The sequence below is a fragment of the Mesitornis unicolor genome, unplaced genomic scaffold, assembly GCF_000695765.1.
Source record: "Mesitornis unicolor isolate BGI_N332 unplaced genomic scaffold, ASM69576v1 scaffold38090, whole genome shotgun sequence".
NCBI classification, from domain to species: domain Eukaryota; kingdom Metazoa; phylum Chordata; class Aves; order Mesitornithiformes; family Mesitornithidae; genus Mesitornis; species Mesitornis unicolor.
The window spans coordinates 48,253-66,899 of NW_010159619.1; the positions used below are offsets into that span (position 1 = coordinate 48,253).

Consider the following 18,647-nt stretch of genomic DNA (forward strand, 5'->3'; position numbering starts at 1 on the left):
CTTCAAAATTTTCACTACCTCTTATTACATCAATGTCCAAACACTAAAACAGCACTGCTAAGGAATTTGGGGGTGGTGGGAGGACAACTGCTAAGCACCATCCACAACTGAAAACTAAGATAGATATCTTCAGGCTAAATAAAGCTACCTAGACTTTCAGACTCTTAGAAGTACTTAACTGCTTCACATGAGTTTGTTAAAGTTGTTCGTCTTTTTGAAAAAAAAAAAAAAAAAGTGAGGGTACAAATTGCAATATAAATGGTAACAACGTCTAGTGGTCCCAGACAAATTCAATACTATAGTTTTGGGTAAGACATTCATATGCAGGGAGAAAGATGAACTGTCTTCATGATTTAGAAGTCCCAGCAAATCGTAAAACTAAAAAGCAGAAGGAAAGCTGTAGGAGCTAAGGAGAACCTGGTTAACAATAATACAGTAAGTGCCAACCTGTAGGAGCTTTTACTAACCAAGTTTGGAAAATCTGGGGCCAATGAATATTAGTATTTTGAATTCTGCAAGTGCTGGTTTAAACAGTTCCAAAGCTGTACCCCATATGTTTCTTCAGATATTTCAACCCCTGAGTCCTCTGTGTTTGGCTTGAGGCTGAAAAGCACAGATTACTCGATGCCCATGGCAAATGTTGTTGCAACAGGGAAATTATGTCAACCCCTGCAGTGCAATTCAGAACTTGATGTGGGTAAATTCACTTACTGGCAATTTAGAAGAAAACATGCTGGTGCTGCGCCAGTTGGAGCCAGATGGTGACTAAAATTATTAAAATCATGCGTGCTACAAACCTCTGAAAAATTGCACTTTTCCAAAATATCCTAAGCATAGATGGGATCCTAATACAAACCAATTGGTGTACGGAGAGTATTTGCAAACAGCGTAGGGTATGATTTGCTACTGTTTAATTGCCATCTTTCCCTTCCCTGTTTTCTAGGTTCAATTAATCCACTATAACCACGAGCTGTACACAAATGTCACAGAAGCTGCAAAGAGTCCTAATGGGTTGGTGGTAGTTTCCATATTTATGAAAGTAAGTATTCAATATTACCAATATCTAATATATAGACAATGGACTTATTTCCCTATGAACTGTAAATCTAGGAATTGGACTCCTCATTATACCACAGCAGTGCTAAGAGGCTCTGATCTGGAATCCAGAGACAGCATTGTCCTAGGAACTGAACACACTACTCTAAGGCATATACAATGTAATGTAAGGAAAATGAAAACGGATAAGGGAAGGGGGAAATCCTTGTATCATAAACATCATCATGACACTTCAACGAATATGGTAGAAGTTATTAATTTTTTCAGATTTGGTATTTCTTTGTGAGATGTCATCCATTCAATTAAAAGTACACCTCTCCCAGTAGGTTGGGGCCTGGGAAAGAGGGCATGCTTGCTCTTCGGAGACATCCTGATGCAAAAAAAGTTTTTCCTCACAATATTGTTTTAAACATCTTAGACTATCAAAACTGTAAGAACATTAAAATGGTAACTCTTAATATCTTCCATTTCACAGAGCTGGAAAGACGTGAATATTTTGTCATATTTTAGTCTCCATCCTGTTGCATTCAAGGTACATAATTAGGTCTATAAATTACAGAGATCTAGCCTTGAACTCAGGACTTAACAGTTTAATCAAACCTCCCTAATTACATCGGAGAAACCTTTTCTCTCATTTTATATGAAGAACACATTCCCCCCAGAAATGTTGTTCATACTCTGCCATTATGTATCTCTGTTTCATCAGTCTAAAAAAACCATGTACTTCTGAATTAGTGCTTCATGCTGAAATGAATAGCTTACATCATCAGACCGTACGTACTGCATATCTATTAATTACCTTTAGTACTCTCTAATAGCATTTCATAACAAAGTTCCTGACAAACCATTAAACTCAGAATTAAAATACACATTTCACAGAGCACATTGAATAATTAGATATGAAAAGTGCCCTTTTATACAAGCCTAATATTTAAGAAAAATATTTAGGTTACCTTTTTAATCCAAAACGCATTGTATTACCCGTTGATCTGACTTGAATTTGCGCAAAAGGATAAAATTGAAGCAAACCTTCAAAATGCTGAGCGTGCCAATTCTGTCCAAACAATGCATCGCTCACGTACTTGCTGAGTGGCACATCTCTTGTAAGAAGCAATGGCATTTCGTGTCTGCCTCACCGTATTTTTCTCTAGACCTCTCTCACTGGCACAAAAAGATGCGTTTTCTTTTAAATGTCCAAAGTAGCTACAAAAACTTCTACATATTCTTAAGAGTGCATGTGAGTAAAATTTAGGTATTTCATACCCATACCTTCCCTACCAAAAGGAAGACAGATTTTGTTTGCAACCTAAATAGTCTGCTGCAGGAAAGTATCTCTCTCAATAAACAGAAAAATAATAGAATGCTACATGAAAATCCTGCCTCGTTATATTAACCACCTGCAAATCCTACCAAAGCTGTTGGAGAAGAAATCCATATTCACACTTACATCCAGGCATTTATTTCTATTCATCCTCTTCTCCCATCCCTGTTTTCTTGGATTTATTTTCAGGTACCAACTTTCTAACCATTTTTGTTAGAGAAATATCTAAGTAAGTATTTCCTCTTCCCATAACAGTGAAGAAAAGGCAGAAACCCTTTGGAGGAGTGGCAGGAGAGAGAATGAGAGTGTGTGTGTGTGTGTGTGTGTGTGTACGCATGTGCGCGCACACACAGAACAGCTGCATTTCCAAAGAGGAAATAAAATCAATTTCCAGAAAGGAAATGTCTGTGAGAAGTTTCTGACGTTGTACATTTTCTCTTCTGTAGGTATCTGAATCATCAAATCCATTTCTAAATCGTATGCTTAACAGAGACACCATAACGAGAATAACGTATAAAAGTAAGTTTCTTTTCATTTACTATGGCTAACAGCTCTATACTTTTAGTATCAAATAGCACATTTAGCAATCCAGTAAAACAAGAGGCACTTCATTACAGGCAAAAATTACAAAGTTTGCGTTGCCAGCAACTCGGCATGATGAACTTGGGAACCTGAAAGATCTAGTAGGGTCATCAAATGAATTTTTTGAACTCCAAAGTCTATTTTATGTTTAAACAAGCAATAAATTAATGAAATTATACTTAACAAATACATATACTGTATTCACACAGAATCTCAGGAGAAACTGCCTGCAGTTAGCACTACAAGTGACATGCAGAGCAGCCTGGATTGTATCAAATCAAGTTATGTGAAGATGCGGCATCATTAACTCAGATTTAGTATTCATTAATGCTTTCTTTTTGTACAGAAAAGTTATGACATTTCTATTCAACTTTTGCTGCATTTAATGGATATATAAAGAGGTCATTAACACAGCATGTATATTTGTTGTATTCACATTTGGAAAGGCTTTAACTGATAATGTTCAATAATACCATGTTAGTATATTGAACTTGTGGAAAATGGAGCTTAAATGTCAGTGAAAATTAGGCTAGTTTAGAGAAAGTCATGAAAAATACATATATCTCAATGGAACAAATTAAACCTCCTGAAAACCTTATTCCCTTTGTCAAATATTCAATTGAATTCCAAGCAGCCATTAAGTTAATAAAATAAGTTAAACAATACCAGAATTTAACTTGCAGAAAGTACAGAGCTAACTGAAAAAATAAGGGAAGTATTTTAAACCTCAGCCTTCATTTGTTGTTCTGTAAACTATGACTTAACATTTTTCATAAACTTCATTAGTTTTGCTTTTGTTTATGAAAATTGGGAGAGAGTTGTTGATCTTAACTGGAATGAGACTGGTTGTCAGGACTCCAGGATTTGGTTCCCAGTTCTGCTAGGGTTTCTATATAAGTCTCTCAAGTACACAGTCCTATTTCTTTCTATGGACTCCATCTTTTCCCCTTTCCTGCAAAGCCAGGATTGTAAAAAGTGGAGGTATGAGATCAATGTAAAGAAAGATTTCGAGTCCTGCCATGCAATACAGAATTTGAGTAACAGAGCCAATCCAACCCTATTTTGAAGTAGATAATTCCTTGTCCTCTCCTATAGCACACATCTTTCTTCTCATTGATGTTTCCTTAATTTTACTTTAGAGTTAACAAGTCTTGTTACATCTCTGGCTCAAATAAGAGGCCTCCTATAAAGATCCATGGTATCTATTCTAAAGGAAAGTGATAGAGGGTTCTCCTCTGAACGATTTTCCAGATTGTTCTGTCAGTATGAAATGCCGCCTTCTCTGCATGGAAGAAGCAGGAGATTAGCCCAGTTTTTAAACTGCCTGTCTTGATTCCTTGCAAAAACACAGCAATTCTGTTCTGTAAGAGCGTCCTGCCTACCAGTGCTGCTGCAGCATCCTGGAGACAGAAGATTATTGTTAGGGCTATATGTCCTTTTTCAGGCTCTTTCACTCCTGAATTACACATTCCTGGCTTCTGCCTGGGGATCAGCCAGCAAATCCCTGACTGAGGAAGCTGCTTTTCCCCACGTACGCACGCAGACCTGTCAGGTCTCACACACTAAATAAGAGAAGACTCCTTGCCTTATTTTTCCCACCACAGCAGCTGTATCTCATCCATTTACATGAGTGTCACAGCCTTTTTGTACTCCTTGGCCCCACATGCTACAATGGCTGGCCCGCAGAGCGAGGACTGGACAACTTGTGGTGGCTCAGAGCAGAGGAGAGGCTACAGGGTGGGATCTTTTCCTTGTCGCATGAGTGACCATGCAACCATTGCCTACACCAGCAGACAAGCATACCTTCCCAGTACTATATATTTCATTTGTACACTGCCCTTATAAGTGAGCACTCCTCTTCTCTGGAGCTCACAGCATCCTACAACCTCTCACTGGTTGTTTTGCCTCTTTAGAAGGAAAATGCAATTCCAATCACACCTAATTTGGGTTTACTAAATAAAATTTCATGAGTATGAACACATAACATAGACTGCAAAATCAATGAGTAATGGAACTGTTTTAATTTTTAACCACTGATATCACTAACAAGCTTATCTGTAAAAATAAAATCCTTGGTAGATACAACACACATAATATTTTGCAGGGCACTGGGTTACTTACTGTAGTAACAAGTATTGACTGGGAATATTTTAGTGTAAATTGAGAATGTGAAAGTGTTATTGAAAGTAATTTTGCAGTTGTCTTGCATGATGGATTATAGCATCATTGCTGAAACCTAATTTTACCTCTTACATGACGAGGATTTCTATTCTGCCTTTAACAGCTGGAGGTTTTTAGCTTGTGCTTTAGGGGTCCACTCCTGAAGCCAATACTCAGCAGGCTGCTGCCAAAATGACCAGTCCTAGTGTGCTCAGCAGGAGCAGGGAGCGAATGATAAGCAGAGTGTAGGTTCAGAGTCACGACAGTTAGTAACATAACTAAAGTACTGTTTCTAAAGAACAGCAACAAAATTAAGAGCTGTCTGTGCTGCTGCATGAAATTTCCATGAGCAAAATGCATTAAAAGGGAAATTTCTACTCTTAGATATTAATGGCTACACTGAGGTAAAGTGGACCCCAAGGAATTTTTAAGCAGATTTTAAATGCTTATTTTATTCTGTTATCACAGCCCAAAGAATCTACTGTGAACTAGTTGAAACAAGTGTTCTTTCAAACAGGCTTTAGTCAGAAGCTACATGAATTTCTCTAAAGGAAAAACACTTTAATATTCCTCCTCAAGCATGACATTTGAGGGGATAAGGTAGCTTGCTTTCAGAACAGTTATGCTACGTGAGCTTCTGCCCAGTGTTTGCTTAACATTGGAAAGTAGCAATATTTTTGATTCCCAAAATTCCATATGACAATTTGGGCTTGTCATTCTCCACCAAAATACTGCTGCATGTTCAGCTAGGTAGAAGAGCTGTAAAATTCTGCATTTCCTTAAATTCAGTCTTTAGCTATTTTATAGATAATGTGCAAGTTAATGACGTATTCTGATTTTAAGAAATTATCCTGAAAAAACTTCAAATTCAGATTTCTCAAAATAAGAGACTACTAATTTCTCAAGGTTCATGTTTCACTGCATTCTCTGAAGGACTGAGCTCTTGCAGCTCCTGTCACAAGCAGTAAGAGCTCAGCAGTCTCAAATCAGGCCCCAGAGGACCAACCAACCTCAGGTATCCAAAAATGAGTCTCTGCCTGCCTGGGGCCAAGTGACTTGTGCAGGCTGGGAAATGGAGAAACTCTGTTTCAGGATTAAAAAGCTGAGGACCTCTACATTCCTTACCCTGTAATCTAATCAAGTTAGAGCTGCACTTTCTGTTCTTGGATTATTACGATATGAACTTCAGAAATCAAACAAACCTTCCTTCATTGAGTAAATAATATATTCCTCATGAATACTACTGGTTTAAAGAGAACACACACAGAATTTGCTGTGAAAGCAGACCCCACACGCCTATTGCAAGTCTGGGGATAAAAGAAGAGGATTTCCATCATTTGCTAAGAAAATTGTCAGAGTCAAGGCCTTTATGTAAATGAATATGAAATCTAATTTGTATGGAGAAGAGTTCATGAGTTAAGAAATCACCCTAAGGCACAAGCAGATCAAGATAAACAGAACGTGGGCTGCAGATAGGAACGATGCTGAGAATCTAGTAAAGTCTGAATAGGTTTATGAAAGGAAGTTTATTACTGGCAAGAGATCACACGTGGTGACTTTGACTATTCTGAACTACATACTTGCAATAAATATAACAAAAGACAAGATAAGACATGAAAGTGTTGCAGTACGGTATTAGTGCAAACCCACCAGTTCTGATTCAGTTCCAGAATGGAAAACCTCGATCAAGATGTGGGGAAAGGGAAACAACAGAGGCGGTCATGGGAAAAATGGTGATAACCAAATTCCTATTCTGAAGTGTTTTCTCAGGCCACTCTCATGGAGTCATCTGACTTCCCACAGGAATATAACTCAGATACAGGCATAAATAAATACTGCTTTTACTTGGCCAAACTTTTATTTCATTATTTTATTCACCTCCATCTTCCTATTTTCCTGAAGTGTTAGTTTCCTGTTAATTACAACTGATGGATTTTGATACTTAGCATAATGAGCTGTCTCTCTTAAACATATTCCAAGTGAAGACAGAGGCCATGAACCATATTTGGAGCCACTTCACTGCCAGGTGCTGGTGGGGGAGATGGCCATGCATTTTGTAGGTCCTTGGCATGCAAACAAGGTAACCTCAGCAGTTGATCCAAAGCCCAGTAAGGCCAAGGAGAGCACCTCTTCCAATCCCGAGAGCACTGGCATACGTCAGGCTCATTTGAATGGGGAAAAGGACCATGCTTCACACTGCTCCATGCCACACTACACCCCCAGAGCTTTATTATGTTCTGAGAATGATTAAACACTGTAAATCCACAGACAAAAGTTAGAAGCCAGTATCAAAATAATGAGTTACATTCTCTATTAAAGCAATGAGAGGCAACTCCAAAAACCCCCATGATTACCTGCACTAATGCAAGCAGTAAATCTGTTTCTGTATCTTCCATTTGATAAGTAGTCCTATTGCTAATGATCTGTGCACTGTTCTGAGTATAAACTAGTCAAGCAGAATGTGACACACACAGAATATATACATATACCTCATCTGTATTTTTAGTATTAATCTTCAGTTAGCTTTCCAGCTCCTAGTAAACATTTCAGTGTAAATTCTACCTTGTTTAAATAATTTGAGCCCAACTAAAGTTAATATGGATGTGACAGAGTAGATTGGGTCCTTAGAGTTTGAAACTATCTATTCTGACTGACTCTGTGCCATTTGGAGCTAACACACCACTCTCCATAGTTCATAAATAATGAACAGGATGTTCACATGGGAAAGGGGAAAAAAATAAAAAATGTGTGATGACTCATTGAAAACAGGCACTGGCTTGAAAAAATTACTACTGCAAACAGTGTTTTAAATTAATAGGACACAGGTGTATTTGATCATCTGTAGCTATTAAAATTTAACAGCATTTTGACTCTAATACTATAGCAATGGTTTTGCAATTTTGTCTGAAAAATGTTGGGTTTTGAAAGACTCCACATCCCAGGCCATGGGCCAGTGAAGGCTGAGCATGTTAAAAAGGTGACAGCCAGCCATCTACAAGACACTGATAGTACTTGCCCTCTGCTTGAGGATCCAGCTCTAAGGCATGGTAATTACCCGGGCTCAGAGTGCAAGAACATGGCAGAAGGCTGCATTTCTGACAAACTTGAAAGGACATGCCAAGGTTCTAATTTGTAAAATATCAAACACATTTTAAATATGAAATAACTGTAAGGCACTCGTCAACATGGTATAAATGTTACATTCTCAACCTGACACTTTAACTGATGCTGTAGCCACTGATACTGCTACCCCAGAAGCCTGGAGCACGTTGACTGCACTATGTCAAAACAAAAAAAGTCACATTTGCTTTGCCTGTGTTCTTTGATTTTCTGTTGCCCAAGACAGTAGTCTGTAGTCCTTTTATTTTTTCATTAGATAGTGTGAGACAAGCATTTTGTTCACCTACGTTTTGTCCTTCAGCTATAATAATGTTAAATTACTCTTTTCTTTTTCAGTTCTTATGTGCTTCCTTGATCGTCCTTATTTCTTTCCTTAGTTCCATTTACATTCTTTTCCCAATGACCAAGAAACTATTTATCAGCTTTTGAAATAATAATTATATAAATAAAATAAAAATAAAACCAAAAACTATTTAAACCTACAGTGAATGGTACATGAAAAACATCAGAAGATCTAACAGAAACGCTTACATTATTAACATTGACTTCAAAGGTGCATTTTCAGTTTGCCTTGTGTGTTGAAAGGAGAAATACACCTAAATATGCAGCTTTCCTTGCCTGCATTTTAATGCTCGCTCTGCAAATGAAGCACACTGAACACACTACATGCAAGTGAATGCATGCAAAGAGATTTCACCACATTACAGCTCATAACCAGCCCAGGTTTCTCCGAGATACACGATAGCAGTAGCATCAGGAGTCAAGTGTGTGTATATCCTTGAGTAAGGAACTCCTACAGCCTGAGATTGGGCTGGAAAATCTGAGCTCCAGTTTTGACAGCACTGCCAAAAATATTGTAGAGTCAGCACTGCCCAAGGGAAATAGTGCACATAGTATAGAAAAGGCTGAGGAACTTTGATGAATTTTAAAAGATATAAGCATGTATCTCATTATATTTTGGTACATATCCACCAAGTGAATTGTGTTGCTGAGGGATACCTCATTAATTCCCAGGGACACTTATGATAAAAGCAGAGACCCTAATAAGCTGCTTTCCAGCATAATTTTCCACCCCAATTTTAGCATTCTGAGCGAGCTTACACTGCATCCACCCCACTGTGCACCTGGAACGCCAGCAGGCTTTATTGAGCAGCTTTATTATCATGCATTAACCTTAACTTCCTCCCATGGTAGAAGGGCAATTAAGTTTTAACACCCTTGGCCTTCCTAAGGCTTTGTTGAGCAAAAATTTTTAATCACTCCAAAATATGGTAAGTCAACATGCTCCAAAGATTGCTGCATCTAAGCCAAGAACTGCAACTTCAAGAAGATTTTAACTCTAGTTCTTAAACGTGATTCAGAGTTTCACTGTGAATGCTTGTGCTAAACTCACCAAAGGTGCACATGGGCATCTTGCAGTAGAGCTCAGCCTCAGCAGGATTAGTGAATTCGTGTTACTTGTTCTTGTCCAAACCACTGGAACATTCAGAAATGTTCATTATACTTTGTATTTCAGTAAAACTGATGGTGATGTTCTGGAGTAAGGATTGTACATAAAAAGGGTGGGGTTTTTTTTGTGTAGCTACTGTTTTATCTCACTTGTTTTCCTTCTTTGTTCTCCAGATGATGCATACTTACTACAGGGGCTTAATATTGAGGAACTTTATCCAGAGACGTCTAGTTTCATTACATATGACGGGTCAATGACAATTCCACCCTGCTATGAAACAGCAAGCTGGATAATAATGAACAAACCTGTCTACATAACAAGGATGCAGGTAAAAATAATTCTAAAATTACTCGATCTAATAGAGATAAAACAGAATGTTTTAAACATATGTATTTGTAGCTTTACAAAGGACAGAGATCCAACATATGGGGCCTTCTGGAAAAAAGGCAGCTAGTGCTTTCTGGTATAGAATAAGATGATAGGATAGACATTGCAAATATCTTCAGAAAAATCAAATTGAAAAATACAAGCCTCTATTAGAAAACAGCAGGGTAAATTTTGCAGAAGAATAGAATTAATTTAATAGTCAAAATTACGCTGTTGAGGAAACACACCAGTGGAAAAGCCATAAAGACTATATTTGTGTACGACTTGCTTACAATCCAAGGCCTAACATCAGAAAAGAACAAATGTAACACCAATTGCAGTCTCCTCCAGAGCTTCCATCAGTGAGTTGCTTACGGAGCTGTGAGCTGAACTCAAACCTATTCTCCTGCGTACTGGACTCCTGAAGGAATACTTGAACCACCATCTGCCTGTCCCAAGCATGCAGCAGAGCAGTCTGGCCCGAGAAATGAAATGAGGAATAATAAAATAACCCTAAAGATCACTTTGGGATTTAAAAATCGTATTAACATTGTAAATATGTTGACTTTAAAAAGCCTGAGAGATGCTTTATGTTTGTGATATTCCTTCTGTCCAATTTTGCCTACATTCAGGGAAAGCACTTCGTTTTTTTTCTAAATGGGTAATTTGGAAGAATGACACAGCTGAGCACAGGCAAACAAGCTCTACATTCTGAGCTTTTCAAGCAGGAGACCCTACAAGCAACATTCTTAGTTACAACATTAATGTACAAAACAAGGATTAGAATATTTCTGGAGCCTGTGCTAGCACCTATGGGTTTTAATCTCATGGTACTTACTCATTGTCATGCTTCACTGGTTAATTACATCCTCCACTATTAGTGCTACAAATTGATTTCATGGAATACTTACTGATTACATTGTCTACTCAGACTGAAAAAGCAATGCACAAGTTTTCCCTGGAAGCTGCTGAAGATTTTCAGTACGTAAAACCCAGCTACTGGATTTCCTCATTTAAGCATTAAATACCACAACCAAACCTCTTAAAATGTACACTGACATGCAAAATATTTTCTTTTTATATTTCCAAACCAAAATATTTTGAGAGTTTCTGATTTAGAAATTACAGCTTGTTTTTTCCTCTTTCCAAGTTTCCTATACAAAGTTTGAAAGGTTTTGGTTGACCTGAACCAATTAACATGCTTTTAGCACAGTTGCACAGACATTATGAGAACCATTGCTGTCTGCTTTTAGTTTGCATCCAACCACTGCTGGGAGCATTGAAAATCTTGGATGATTCAGTAATTCCCTCTCTGCTGATCTGTAAAACCATCTCCAAAGAAGGCCAGAGTCTACCAGAAGAACACAACAGACACAGCACTGACAGGATCAAGACAGACCTGTCAACAGAGAAAGGATTTCACTTTTCAACATCATTCATTTCATGACTTGAGCAGCATCACTGTCAGTTATCCTTTCCATCCTATCTGGCCATACATAGTTCTTGAATACTATCATCCAAAACTGTGTCTTCTCAACTGGAAGTTACACTAATAGCTACAAAAGGTAGAAAATTAGCTCATGTTATTCATCAGGTTCATTTTCTCTGCACCAGCTGCTGCCACCCGGTACTCTGGATTCCATTTGTTTCCTGATCAGCCAAGGACACCCTCATACCATTTTCATTTACTCCACACAAAACTAGTTACTTTCGTTTAAAATGGGGCTCAGAAACAGAGGACCACAGAAGGAATGGTTTTACTGCAAGTTAACTCTTTCAACCCACCTCTGACTACAGATCACTGAAATTCTGTTTAACTTTCATTTATTAAGAAGTCTGTTTAATAGTGTTGTGTGTTGTTTACTTACTGGAGAGACCAGCACTAAAAACGCTTGTTTTGTATTTTGTATAGATGCATTCTTTACGACTGCTAAGCCAGAATCAGCCATCACAGATATTTCTGAGCATGAGCGACAATTTCAGACCAGTCCAGCCTCTCAACAATCGATGTATCCGAACTAATATCAACTTTAGTTTACAGGGAAAAGATTGTCCAAACAATAGAGCACAGAAACTACAGTATAGAGGTACGTTCTACCTCCAGAATAACCCTTTCTATGCTTACACTGAGCTCTTTTCTTTGAGAAACCCAACTGCGTAACAAAGCATACAAATAAAAACAGATGAAACTCCAGATCTGGGGGACTAATGGTGCAAGTCAAACATTACATATTTGACATGAACGAGGAAACTTGCCCAGAAACATGCAGGAAAAACATCACAGAAAACAATCTGAGACATCTAATGTGTTTTTAAAAGCAGATAGGACAAGCCTTCGGTTTTCTAGCCTCATTTTAAAGTCTTCTCACCTTACAATGTGCATTTTGCTCTTTATTATCCACCTTTAAAAGAAAAAGTGGAATGAGCTAGTCTTGATGACAGCTAACCTCAAACAAAAGAATTACTTTAACTCTGGAGGCGCACCACCATAGCAAACACCCAAACTGGAAAGTTTTGTATTGCACAATGGGTAGTGAACAAATGAACCAGTCTCTCCTCCTGGTAGAGCGTCACACTGCCACAGCTGGGGGTCACAACGGAGCTGTAATGTGTCTTTATGCACCTTTTAGCCTATGCACACACAGTTATATTACCTGTGATAATGGCATTAAAGTGCCTTCTTACCAATAATATGATAGTTATGAGGAAGTAATACTGAAGGGTGGAAAAGAAAGCACATTTTCAGTAACAAGGCTGATGACCGAGTTGCAATACTTCATAGAAACAGTCACTCAGACTTTTCCATAAAGAGGAGGAAACTGAACCTCCTGACTTTTTCAAGACATTTTGTTTAAGTGCCTAATACAGTATTAAATCCAGCCAGTTTTGTGTTTGGAGTTTATTGAAGCATAACTGTTTCTGTTTTGTTTCTCTTTCCTTTCAGTAAATGAATGGCTCCTCAAGTAAGTAAGACAGAGCAGGCAGAACCCATAACCTCAGTGGAATGCTGCTACTGTGAATTGACATAATCTAGAATGCACCCAAGCTCACTCTCTTTGGGTTCGCGACAGCACGTGCAAACGTGCTGTAGGAAAAGAGCTGCCATGTTGGAAACTCAACTAAAAATTCATTCATATGATCGGTGGTAATTAAAAAAAAGTAAAAAGACAGTATTACAGTAAATGTGATTACAATTTTGATACAGTTTTCCTGAACTAATTTAGCTTCACAAAAAAAAGACTTTTCAGCCTTTGTATATATGAAATTCTCTCTCTTTTCCCCCATCCTTCAAATTAAAAAAAAAAAAAAAAGAAAAAAAAGAAAAAAGGTGGCTCGGTACAGCATCAAAGTGGAGTTGTGTTCTGTGTGCCAAGTAATCCTTGGAAAGCTCTCATTATTTCACTCTCATTCATGGATACTGACAAGACAGAACAAGACGACTGTAGAGGAAACTTATTTCTAGGTTATGATCTTTCTGTTCATTTAATTAAAAAGGGGACAGACTTTGAGAGATAGGTATTGTAAATATATCACTGCAGAGTATAAAGGAAATTGAAATATTTCCCTCTTTGTCACATATCTGTAGTAGGAGTTGCCAAAATCAGAATTGATCCATTTTCCGTTTCTTGTTTTACAGCAGGTCATACGTTGTGTTGGTTACTATTAACAACTCAATAAATGTGTTTAACAAATTAATTTAGTAAACTTGCTTTGATTTATTTTTTTCCTTTCTGAAATAATAAGCCTCTACTACTTATGGCTGCATTATTTGTGTTTTTAATTTTCTTTTTTCTTTTTCTTTCTTTTTTTTTTTTTTACTTCATTTATTTGTTTGCAGCCAATTTAAGTGAGTTAATGGCAATTGCAAATGCACTTAAAGCTAGTGTAACTTTAACTCCACTTTATGGTCCACCATTACTAGGAGCTGGGCTCAGAAGCAGAAAGCAGTTGAAATATCTCAGTTTAAAATTGCCATTTTCCCTGCTGAATCCATTATTGGGACAAATAAATTCAATTCTGTAAATTGGTGGTGGAAAGAGATATCTTTTCTTTACAGATAAAACAGGAGCTGACCAAGTAAAAGCAATGCCTTTTTTCTTGTTTATAATGGTCATTCACTGTGTTTGGTTACTGTCAAGAACTCAATAAATGTGTTTAACAAGTTCACGTAGCGCACGTTTGACTTCCTTTCACATTAAGGGTTTTGTTTTGGTTTTTGTTTTTATCTAGAGAAGGGGCAGAGCTCACGCTATTCTGTTCCTAATGCTCACTTTATACCCGTAACATGTTGAAATTCACAGAAAATAAAAATAAAGCTAGAAAGTACCGTGCCTGAGCAATGAATTGTTTGTGCCAAATGGAAAAGTGGGCATTACAAGAAGTGTGAGGAAACTGAACCTCTGTAAAGTAAGTCATAGATGTTGTAGGCCAACTAACTTTAACGTGACAAACACATGACGTAATCTTTGGCTGAAGACAGCAGCGCAGGTATCATCAGACAGGAAACTCTTGAAGTCTATGTTGCAACAGCAGTTTGGAAAGATTGCAACTTGTGTGGCTTCATCTGTGCCCAGAAAGGGAAAGCTATCAGGAAAGTGAAAACATGCACGGGCTGGCATTCAGGGGACTCTCCAAGTAGGTACATGGATGTAGATGGAAATCTGTAAAGCACCCGGAGTTGTCAAGAATTCAATTGCTCAGTGAAAGGTGTGGAGAAATGGCTAATGAAGAGCCTAGATGGGCTGTGACACAGTGGTGCTGTATTTGTAGCAGGGTTCTGGGCTGTTGACTCTGGCCCAGACTCCTATTAGCTCGTGTATAGTACCTGATCCTTGAGTTATTTCATTTTGAGTGTTTCAAATGACTTTCATATACCAGCTTAACACTGTGCAATGATCTGGAAAATCTACAGCACAACCACAGAAACGTCACAGGGTGACTATTAATCTGCAGCTGAAATAGCACAACATCTTCACCATAGATTTACCTAGGTAATAAAAAATGAAAAACAACACATCACACACATTTAATATTTTTGAGTTGCCATAGGGATCTACAACATTTAAACTTGTGGTGATGGGATTGGTTCCACTACTTGTTTGGGTTTTCTGAAGCTTCTCCTAGGGTTGTTATGGTTGTAGAGTAAAGTTACTGAGAGCACAAAGTCCACAGTGCTTCAATCTGTATTTCTGGACAAATATCTAGCAGTTGTTGATGCAAGTCTGTCAGTGACAGAAGGTAGGGGAGATAAGCAAGGCCTCCATTATAAAACTTTTAATAAGTAATAAAACCTATTTTCTATTTTACAGAAAGCTGATTGAAGGGATTTAAGAGGAGAGAGTGATATTATAGAAGGGACTAGTTCTAGGAAGGAGTCATGCTGTGCTTTGGATTAAGTGAGGCTGCAATACAGAAGCCCTGCAAATAGAGAAACAGAGCAATCATACTGGGACACCACAAATGTATTTGTTAACATTTCCAACTCCATTTTGTGAACTAATGAACTCCGTCTTGCCATGATTTGTTTAGGTTTTTGTTTTAATAACTGACTGCAGTAGAAATAGACCAAACCAAAGCTTAGTGTTAAATATCTTGCATATTTCCCACATTTCAGTAGTATTCAAATCTAGATATCTAGCTCTTGTTTTTCAGATCAGGCACATTTCCCTGTATCAAGGGACATTGAGCATTAGAAGAAAACCACACCTTATCACAAAGCCTTTAAGCAAAGAGATGAAGTTTCAGTATCAAACAGCTGGCACAGAGACAGCATTCCCATACTCAGACCCTACGCAGACAGCAACGTGTGCTCATGGTAATCCCTCCAACCTGAGTGCTTTCTGTCTGTGATGCTCACCAGAAGCCTGGCTGCACACAGAGCTGAATTTATGGCCACTGCCCAAACCATTCAGATTATGAGTAAGATTCCTTGCTTGTGCTAAGGCTCAGTACAGATACGAGCTCCCTGGCAGTGGTCCTTGACGGACAATCAACACCACAGGCAGGACTAGGTTGCCATGCCATGATGATAACAGACATTAGGAAACTTAATAATGGGAGGAAATGCTCAGAATTGATCTTCTGCTGTCCCAGTTAAAAATGTGATATCAAACCAGGTACCAGACTTCTCAAGCTCATTTGGTGATAAAAAGCATGAGAAAATACAAATTTACAGTTCTTTGTCAAGTAGTATTCAAAAAAGTGTAATACTTAACCAAATTTTATAAAGTCAGTTTTTCCTTTAATTTAGTCAAAAGGAACAACTATTTCTACACAGAAAATTAGAGCTAAATAGGATCTGTGGGACGAAGACAGAAAGCAAAAGCCTTCAACATGATTGTACCTACAGACACCATGCATTTCTGTCCTTCCACCATTCTATTCCAGCTTCGAAAGCTGGAACCAGCAAGCAGACACCTCAAGGATCTGCCTGGAAGCTCAGATACTTTATTATAAAACAAACTCCTGTGCATCAGAAAAAGATCCTTTCTCCCCATTTAAAACCTCCCATTTTTCTGTAAAGTGTATATACTCTGAAAGAAGACTGGGCAAGGGAAATGGTGTTGAAAAACTGAGACCCGAGGTTAAGGCACTGTCAGCCTCCAGCAAAACTGAGAACAAATTCACTCGAAGGTGCATAAGGCTCTACCAGCCCTGTACTGGTCCAGAAACGCAAACTCAGACAAGCAACTCAATCAAAAAGGTAAGTTGCACAGCAAAGATCAAAAGAATCCATGTTTTTATGAATAGCACTGCTTGCTCTGAGCATCCATCCACTGTTCCTTGTCTTGGCCTTAAGAAATGTCAAGAATAACTGTGGCTCATAGGACATTGGTTTGTCAGGTACCTGCAACACTGGAGGTCTGAGGGAAATCGGCTGCCAGCAGCCAGGATCATTTTAAGTACTTTGCATCCAATGGTGTCCCAATCCATGGGACTTTTCAAAACATTTGTTTAAAAACAGAAAAAAAGCCCCTTAGGATAATAGTTCAGAATCCTGCCTTCTTCTGATAGACCCCCACCTTTAACTCCTCATTTTGTTTTTCTGGGGGTTTCACATCTTGCTACTTCCAGCACCAGCCTTCCCTTTCAAAATGATAAGCAAATTTCAGCAATACAATAAAGACTTACATCACAGAATCACAATACTGCTATAAAAATAAAGGAGGTGGCGAGTCACTTGATATTAACTGTTGCTAGAATCAATATAATTCAGCTGCCATTAAAAAATGTAAAAACAACAATATAGAAAGACCTGCTACATCTATTAATTGATGAAGACAAGTGGAAAAGCAGGATATGATTGCACCCAAAAAGCCAAGACCAGAAAGCAAATAAAACTCCTCCAACATTTAAGATACTCCTCATGGTCTTTAATATTGAGGAGGAGGGATGTTTAATTATTTTTTTATTCTTTTAAAGTACTCAGGGTTAACAATACTGAAATTTCATCACAATCTGAAAACAAAGATGAAACTTTTCTCAGCCGCAGCTTTCAGAAGCTGAACCTTCCTCAAAAGTCCAGAACTGAAGGGAAAACTGTAACTGGTCAGTATATTTTATTACAAATACCAGAAATACAGCAAAAAGGCAGATGTTTTCCATGTTCTGTTGTACCTCTCAAAGCTTTAGTACTGGACAATACCCAAAAAATCCCAGGTACTCAAAACAGTATAAATTTTTCAGGGAGCTCAGTCATAACTGCTTCATCTTTTGATTTTTTTTTATTAGATTTTATTCCCTAGATGCAATGGCTGACAAAGCATAAAGAGTTTGCTGTAAGAAATGCTGATTTACTAGCAAATGGTTTACCGCAGTTCTCAACAGCATACCGTAAAATTATTCAAGGAGCCTGTTTGCACAGTACAGAACAAGAACCATTTATAATGTGAAACGTAATGCAGGCAAACATTTTCTGTTTCCCAAAGTGTCAGGCTTCTATTCGAATAACTAAAGATGTGTCAAACACATACTCAGAGCAGAAAATGAAAAACAGGATAATAAATCTTCTAAGGATGGGAAAATAACCCTTGGTATTTAAGTAGAGCAAATAAAACCTTAGAAGTAGTATTAGAAAAATAGAAAGAAAAAAAAATAGACACAGTTTATGAATTTAGGCAGATGCTCCCACCCCATAAAGGAAGAGCTAGAGTGAAAAAAGTAAATCCAAGTGGAATGAAGTTACTGCTGCAAAATACAACAGTGACCCCAGAACAAAGGTTCAGGCTCTGAACTTCACTCTTGGGTGGCTGTTCCCAGCACAAGGGCACAGTCCACATCTAGCAGAGAGATCTCATTTTCTGAGACATTCAGGTGTCTGCATTCAGGGCATATGTTCCAATGCACAAGTGCGGGGTTTTTACTTGACCAAGAAGAAGCTGAGTTATGTTCAGAAAGCCCTTCCCGACTCCTTGACTCCATGCTGGATGTGCCTCCTCAATGCTGCATCCGGTGATTTGGTAAACCTGTCTTTCTGCAAAGAAATCTCGGTATGACAAATACCTCAAGCTTTGCTTTACTTGCTGTCCTGCTGCACACCTATGCTTTAGTTAAGGCTATTTGGAACTTAATCTATGCAAAGCCAATGTCTGG

The 18,647-nt window shown here is 38.1% G+C and overlaps 1 protein-coding gene across 1 annotated transcript in view; it reads left to right on the plus strand.

The window, feature by feature from the left end:
* Positions 1 to 13,293, plus strand: part of CA10 (carbonic anhydrase X) — a gene marked incomplete at its 5' end in the record, with an annotated part of 41,989 nt that extends 28,696 nt beyond the window's left edge. The window contains 5 exons of the mRNA XM_010187216.1: positions 944 to 1,039; positions 2,824 to 2,896; positions 9,863 to 10,017; positions 11,968 to 12,142; positions 13,000 to 13,293. Coding sequence (XP_010185518.1) covers positions 944 to 1,039; positions 2,824 to 2,896; positions 9,863 to 10,017; positions 11,968 to 12,142; positions 13,000 to 13,022 — 522 coding nt within the window. The remainder of the gene's footprint in view (positions 1 to 943; positions 1,040 to 2,823; positions 2,897 to 9,862; positions 10,018 to 11,967; positions 12,143 to 12,999) is intronic.
* Between the last annotated feature and the right edge of the window lie 5,354 nt (positions 13,294 to 18,647).